We start from the raw sequence: 8,259 nt of genomic DNA, 5'->3' as shown, positions 1-8,259 counted from the left end.
TCAAAGAAAGGATAATAGATATTCGACCATTATTATCAATTGTCTCTCTCTTATTACCCTCATATGGTATCAGAGCCATACACAACTCCTTTTATTTTCTTCTTTTCAAGCAGTTTCTTCTTCAAATTTTTGTCATGTCTTCCAGCATGTCTACTAGTTCGATAAATCAAATAACATTCGGAGTATGAGGGAATCACATTCCTTAGTTGATTTCGGTTCGGTTGGATGGTTCCAACAATATTGTCTGGCGTTTTCAAGTTGGGAATGCCCTTTTGAGCCATGAACTCCTCAGATATGTCAATGGGACAAACCCTTGTCCATCTTGCTCACTGATTGAACCCTATACGCAATGGGTTAAACAAGATCGTTATATTTTTTAGCTGGTTGTTGTCTTTTCTAACAGAAACAACATTAGTGCAAGTCGTGGGAAGCAAAACCAGCAAGGATGTTTGGGAAATGCTTGAGAGTTTTTATTCTCCTTGAGGAACAGCCAACGTAGTTGGTCTCAAAAATGAACTCAGAGCTCTACGCAAGAATGATCTCACCATGTCAAACTATCTGCAAAAACTCAAGGTACTTGGTGACAAACTAGCTGCAATTGGTGAGCCCCTGACAAATTCGCAGTTAATTCATCATGCCTTCAATGGTCTTGGTCCAGACTATGATGTCTTCTCTACAGCAATCATTACCTGGATAGATGAATTACCGTTTGCTAGCTTGCAAGGTATGCTTCTCACTCATGAAAATCGTTTACTTCATTCAGTAACAGCGTCTACACAAGCTAGTTCTCCTTTTGCGAACCTTGCCTCTAAGGGGAAGGATTCCAAGAAATATAATAAATTCAATTCCTCACAAACGGGTAATGGTTCTACTAAGCCCTCAAAATATAGCAATAATCTTTGTCAAATTTGTGGAGGACGAAATCATTATGCCAGGTACTATCGGAAACTTATTGCACACATTGAGAGTTTAAAGAACCCTAAACGACCACAACCCCTAGCGTTTACGGCTATATCAGGACGTGGCAAGTAGAATACAGATGTTTGGTTCCCTGATTCTAGTGTGACACATCACCTCACTTCAGATCTGAATAAACTGCAAGTACATTCTGATTATGATGGATCTAATCGTGTATCTATTGGCGACGGTTCAGGTTTGCCGATTGCTCATTCTGGTTCTACTATTTATGCTTTATCTTCCTAATCATTGATTATGAATAATATTCTACATGTTCCCCGGATTTCCTTCAATCTATTATTTGTGGCTCGGTTTTTCGCTGATAATGATGTCTACTTTGAATTTCACCCTCATGAATTTTTTGTGAAGGATCGATGCACCAGGATGATACTTCTTCAAGGGCCAAATAGGGATGGTTTGTATCAACTTCGTCTCCCACTCAAGATATCAGCTTCGTCCCCTTCTGCATTTGTAGGTACTCGTGCCAGTTCTACAATCTGGCACCATCGATTGGGTCACCTTTCTCTTAGAGTGACTCAACAACTTATTTCTTCTCAGCACTTACCAATAGTACCTAGTAGTGATTTAACTTTTTGTTCAACTTGCTCTATGGCCAAAAGTCATGTACTTCCCTTTTCCAGAAATCATGCCATCTGCTTCTGGATATCGTTACTATATTATGTTTGTTGACGATTTTAGTCATTACAGTTGGATTTTTCCTCTTACTTGCAAAACTGAGGCATTTAATGTGTTCTTAAAATTCAAAGTCAATGTTGAATTGTTGTTTGACACTAAAATTAAATATTTTCAAAGTGAAGGTGGCTCTGAATTTAAGAGCTTTGAGAACTATTTTCATCATGTGGGTGTCTCTCATCGTATATCATGTCCACACACAGGCAAAGAATGGGCGAGCTGAGCGCAAACATCTCGATATTGTTGAAACTGGTCTTGCTCTTCTGACTCATGCCAGGATTCCTCAAAAATATTGGTTTGAGTCCTTCTCCACTACAATCTATCTTATTAATCGACCTCCTACTTCAGTTCTTGGATCATGTTCTCCCTTTGAGAAATTATTTGGTCATCCTCTGGACTACCTCAAACTCTGTGCCTTTGGATGTGAGTGCTTTCCACATGTTCGACCGTATAATAAGCACAAGTTACAGCCTCACTCTCTTTCATGTGTATTTCTTGGGTACTCTAATTCTCACAAAGGATATGTTTGCCTGTATCAATCTATGGGATGGATTTTTATCTCTCGGAATGTCATTTTTAATGAGGATTCCTTTCCCTTCCTTACTGCGACTGCTGCTACATCTTCTCCATCATCGACTTCACCACCTCCAGTTGGGGCTCCTCCCCTTGTTGTTGCTTCTGACACTACATTTCCAGGTGAGGTTTCATCTTCTTCATCTACACCTCAGGATGTTGTGCTCCCTTCAACTGCGGTATCTACTGATTCTGCCCTACACCTCAGGATGCCTACTTCTTCCTTGTCATTACCAAGCTCACAAGGATCCTCGTTGGGTCCTTGCTATAACTGATGAATATAGGGCTTTAACTCAAAATAACACTTGGACTCTTGTCCCGGCACCCCCTGATAAAAATATTATTGGCAACAAATGGGTTTTTAAAATCAAGCATAAGCCTAAGGGTTCGGTTGAACATTTCAAAGCCCGCCTTGTTGCCAAGGGCTATTCTTAGGAAGCTGGTCTTGATTATGATGAGACATTCAACCCTGTGGTCAAACCGGCTACGATTCACATAATATTATCTCTTGTGGTTTTCTTTAACTGGGATGTTAGCAATGCCTTCTTACATGGCCACATTTCAGAGGAAATATATATGAAGCAACCAGTTGGGTTTGTTGATCCCAGATTCCCAATAATTGTTTGCCGCCTCCATTGATCTCTCTATGGTTTGAAACAGGCACCTCGTGCATGGTTTACACGACTGCGTGATTTTCTTCTTTCTCTAGGGTTTCTCGAATCTCGAGCAGATGCCTCTCTATTTATTTCTCGTTCTGGATATGATATTATTTTAGTTCTTGTTTATGTTGATGACATTATCATTACAAGATCTTCCTCATCTGCCACTAACACTCTCATTCAGCATCTTGCCTCTCAGTTTTCTCTTCAAGATTTGGGCTCTGCACATTATTTTCTTGGTGTTGAACTTCACAGATCGTCCACTGGTTTTCATCTCTCTCAGCATAAGTATATTGATGATCTTCTGAATCGAGCACAGCTTCACGACGCCAAACCCCTCTCTACTCCCATGTCTGCCTCCACTCGGCTCACCAAATCGGAAGGGGAACCTCTCGCTGATCCAACCTTCTTTTGCAGTATTATTGGTGCTCTCCGATACATAACTATTACACGTCCAGAAATCACCTTTGATGTGAATAAGTTTTGCCAGTTCATGCAAACCCCTACTATCGTTCATTGGGCTGTTGCAAAGAGGATTCTTCGATACCTCAAAGGGACGACCATGTATGGTTTACTTCTTCGACCATGTCGTACATTCTCTCTTGTTGCTTACTCTAGTGCTGATTGGGGTAGCTGTCTCATGGATCGTCGCTCACAAAGTGGTTATTGTGTGTTTCTTGGCTCTAATTTAATTTCTTGGAGCTCCAAAAAGCAACCCACGATGGCTTGCTCTAGTACTGAGTCAGAATATCGCAGCTTAGCCTCCGCGGTTGCTGAGGTTTTATGGCTTCATATGCTCCTCCAAGAATTGGGTATCTCTAGCTTTGCCACTCCTTTGATATGGTGTGACAACATGGACGCTAAATTTCTTGCTAATAATCCTACACTTCATTCTCGTTCTAAATACATCGAGTTGGATATTTCATATGAGAAAAAGTTGCAGGGAAGCTTCTTGATGTTCGGTACATACCCTTGGCTGATCAAATCACAGATATCCTTACCAAGCCTCTCGGTCTTCCGCAATTTGAGGTTCTTCGTTACAAACTCACCGTTTCTCCCCCGGCTGCACTTGAGGGGGGATGTAAGCGATAACATACTAATGTGCATGGCACATGCACCTAAGAGGCTAAGACTCGTACTTCATCCTGTAAATTCTTCTTCCATCTTATCTTGTAAATACCTTTCCTATTGTACTTCTCCTTCTTGTAGATAACCCCTATCCTAATAAGGATTGCATCTAACCTATCCTATTTTAGGTAGAACTTCTTGTACTCTATATAAATCATCAAAGAAAGGATAATAGATATTCGACCATTATTATCAATTGTCTCTCTCTTATTACTCTCATAGTAGATTATTATATGGTTCAAAACTTATCATTATAATTTAAACTTTGTAGATATTACCTTTTACAATACTTATTATACACATTCAAATATTAAAATGAAAAGAAATTATCAAATTACTTAAGTAACTCAATGGTCAAGTGAGACCATGGCCTTTGTAACCATGAGTGTTTGGGTTCAAATCTTCACATCCTCAAAAGTATTTTAGGGTTTATTTCAAGACAAGTTCAGTTCCAAGGTTGATTCCCCCAAAATCCAACCAATGTCGATTTAGGTAGGGTAAACCCTTAAACCTTGACACTTACTTGGGTGGGAATCTATTCCAAGTATTTGGAACCAAACCCTACCATATAACAGATTAGGTAAGAAGGATTCAGGAGTAGTTCAATGTCAGTTCCATTCAGTTCTAGGTAGAACTTACCCATTTGCTCACCCCTACTATTTATGTGCAAAGCAATTTCACTTGTATTTTACACATCATAAGATGATATGAGTGTAAATTCTAGTAATTTTGTTTGTAGTGCAATTTTATTTGCACTAGTGGAAAAAATATGGAAATCCAAATGAATTGAGTACAAATTCTGGTTTTTTATTAGGATTTTATCTTATTTTGTTTGTTTGCAATGCATATGAAGTACCTAGAGCCAAATAAAGTAAAACTCAAAGTAAAATTGAACCAAATTTTATACTCTTCTCATCTATGCTAACATGCATTTGTATTTTTTCTGCAACAATAATAATTATGCACTAAGAAATGGAAACCAATACATCAGGGGGGGTGTGAGTGTGTGTGACTCCCAATAATGAGCACACAATTTTTCCTTATAATACATACCTAAACTATGAGCTAATACATTAATAGATCTTGGGACATAAGAAAAAGAAAAGGTGAAGAATGATAGTGAAAAAGATATTAATCTATGCTATCTACGAACAAAGAACAAGGAACAACATCAGTATTGTTAGACAAAACATGAATATTGCCAAACTGTTTAAACTAGATAAATCAGCCAACGCATGGTAGATAGCCATCACTTTGCACACTTCCACCTCATTATAAATAAAGAAACTACCCCACTTTTGGGAATTGTTTCTCCCAGTCCAATACAACTCATGTTGTTACTGACCATCCAACTTTGACAATGACATCAATGTATAGAACAAGATTAACTTGCTGAAGATCTTCAACCAAATCCTAAATTTTCCATTTCTAAACACCCATTGGTTCACGTCCATCCAACGCATGACACCACTCATCAGTAAACTTCTCAATAGCTCGCAATAATCGAGTTAGAGATTTCAGGCCCCCAATGCCCCAATGTCATGTAACATGCACTTGTATTTATATAAATGAAATTAAAACAATAATAAAAGTTTGAATACAAAACAACTATAAGAAGAATAAAGTGATTTGGTGGTTAAGTCCACCTAGAACCTTGTATATATAAACATTAATGGAAGAGTTTAAGTACAAGTAAATCAAAGACCCGTATAAAGATTACAATGAGAAAAATAGAAAATACATCAGATCCTTTTAGAGTTTGTTGTGCACCACTCTATCCTTTCCTTATGATCACCCTTATCCTCAATATGCCCCTTTAAGTGAATGGGCAAAGGAAGTACATGTAGCTTGATGATAATGGAAGAAAATCGAGGAGAAGCCAAGGGCTTTGCAAAAACATCGGCCAACCAATCAATAGAGGGTGTGTAAAATCAGGGACAATGTTGACATTAGAGATGAAAAATTGTCACATTGAAAGAGAGACCTTGGTTTTTCAAAAGTGATTGAATCCATAATATCTTTATGATAGTATTAGCAAGGGACCAAAACTCAACCTTAGTATTAGAACAAGCAATGGTTGGTTGTTTCTTGGCACTCCAACATATGAGATGAGAACCAAGAAAGACACAAAATCCACCAGTGAAGCAGCAATCATCCAGGTAGCTTACCTAATAGGCACCCAAGTAGGCAACGAGGCACATAGTAGACTTAGAAGAAAAGAACAATGAATAGTTTAGAGTTTGCTTTGAATATCTTAAAATTCTTTTAATAGCCATCCAATACTCATCCGAGGGAGCATGCAAGAACTAATATACCTTATTCACGAAAAAGCTGATATCTGGCTGAGTGATGGAAATGTACTACAAAGCCCCAACTATACTTCATTACTAAGAAGGGTCAGTTGGTGGTGAACCATACAACTTAGACAAATTGGTAGAATAATCCATGGGTATAAACAAAGGTTTAACGCCTTCAAGACCAACTTGATGAATACTATTAAGAATGTAGTACCACTAGTTGAGATAAAGACCACTATCATCATGATGGGCCTCAAGGCCCAAGAAGTAGTGTAGAGGAACCAAGGTCTTTCAACTCAAATACCTAAAAGAGAGCACGCACCGGGGATCGAACCAAGGAATCAGATGAGCCAAATGAATAATACATCATCCACTAAACTACTAAAGAAATACAAGTCAAGCCTTGAGAATAGATGGAGAGAGAGGAATCACATTGTGAGGCACAAATGTCAAGACCAAAGAGTTTAGAGATGAGGCAAGAGAACCGTGATTGTAGGGCCTAACAAAGTTCATATAGTGCTTTAACTAGTTTATAAATACAAGTTGGCTGATATGAGTCCTCAAAGCCTCTTGGTTGGCACATAAAAATGTTCTCAACAATAATCCCATTTAGAAAAGCATTCTCAAAGTTTAGTTGACACACATTCCATCCCCAAGAAGCAACAAGAGATACAACCATCTAGAATGTTGTAGCCTTAACTACCAAACTAAAGGTATTAGAGAAGTTCACACCTAGAATTTGGGTGAAGCCTTGGGTCACCAAATGGGCCTTGTAATTTTGTAGATCCCATATAGTTTTCTTTTAATTTTGTAGATCCATTTTGATCCCACCAAGTTCATAGAAGCATCATACGGAACACGCTCCCATGTCTCATTTGCCAACAATGCATGAAACTCCGTAGATATGGCGTCACACTAGCTTGATTGTATAAAGTGGGTTCAATCTCTATGGCTGCCACTTCAGACATGAAATAATATGGCAAAGAATGGCGTGTAATTATAGAGGCAGTTAAGTGATGACTAAAGGTCATAGATCATGTAACCATGGAGTGAGTACGAGTTGATGGGTCAGTAATAACGGGTGTATCATCTAGTAACTCATGTACTAATTTTGATGATTTGCCAAACTAAAGGGAGGGAGGAGGCAATTATGTTAGGACTGTGAGTTGAACCAATCTATACTATATATAAAAGTGTGAATGCAATGTGAAACTTTTTTGGACTAAAATTACCCTCTACTTCTTTGTTTTGATAAAGGGTATAAAATCCATTTTATTACAACTTTAATCCCAATTTTAGTGGTTACTAAAATGCCCATAATTGTGTATTTAGTCCATCTCTAATGGTAAGGTTGAAAATGCAACTTCAATTATTACTTTCCACCCCATTTAATCCCCACTCATTAAGTCTTATACTTAAATTATTAACTCCCACATTCTCTTATTAAATTAAATCCGTGTCAATATTTTTAACAATATAAACCCATATATTTTAAAACTGACTAAAAAAAAACATTTTTAATCCAAGTGGTGGATAAGCAATTCAACCATCAGACAAATTGATCAACCTATGGAGTCATAGTTATGTAGTAAAATTTTTAAAATAGAAATAAATATAGAAAGTTACAAAAAATGTAGAAAAATTAAGACACATTTATGATATTTTTATTAATTAAATTAAAAAATAAGTGTAATAAACAAGAACTATTTTTATTGGTAATGAAAATGAAGTACGTATTTAGAACTGACCAAAAATAAAATTACTTTACTGTTTGGTGAAGATCAATTATTCAAAAATTGGGTCAAACATGTTAACCTTTAATGTCATAAATAAATAATAAAAGAATAAAATATTAAAATTAAAAAAATGAAAAAATACATAAATTTTGCAAAAAGAAAATATTTAGGCACATGTATAATATCATATATTTATCATATTAAGCAAAAAGTATG

General features: G+C 37.1%; 1 protein-coding gene across 1 annotated transcript; it reads left to right on the top strand.

Moving 5' to 3' along the window:
- Window positions 1-546: 546 nt before the first annotated feature.
- LOC104605868 (uncharacterized) lies at window positions 547-1,032 on the top strand. Its single transcript, XM_010270805.1, has one exon. It carries the CDS (start codon window positions 547-549, stop codon window positions 1,030-1,032), a length of 486 nt encoding a protein of 161 aa, XP_010269107.1.
- The last annotated feature ends 7,227 nt before the right edge of the window (window positions 1,033-8,259 follow it).

Source organism: Nelumbo nucifera, chromosome 1 (genome assembly GCF_055504915.1).
Source record: "Nelumbo nucifera cultivar China Antique chromosome 1, China Antique-T2T, whole genome shotgun sequence".
Lineage (NCBI taxonomy): Eukaryota > Viridiplantae > Streptophyta > Magnoliopsida > Proteales > Nelumbonaceae > Nelumbo > Nelumbo nucifera.
Note: the sequence above shows the minus strand (reverse complement) of the source record. Positions and strands in the feature narration are given on the sequence as shown.

Coding starts and splice junctions, on each gene's coding strand:
- LOC104605868 (XM_010270805.1), top strand. CDS start 547: ATGTCAAACTATCTGCAAAAACTCAAGGTACTTGGTGACAAACTAGCT.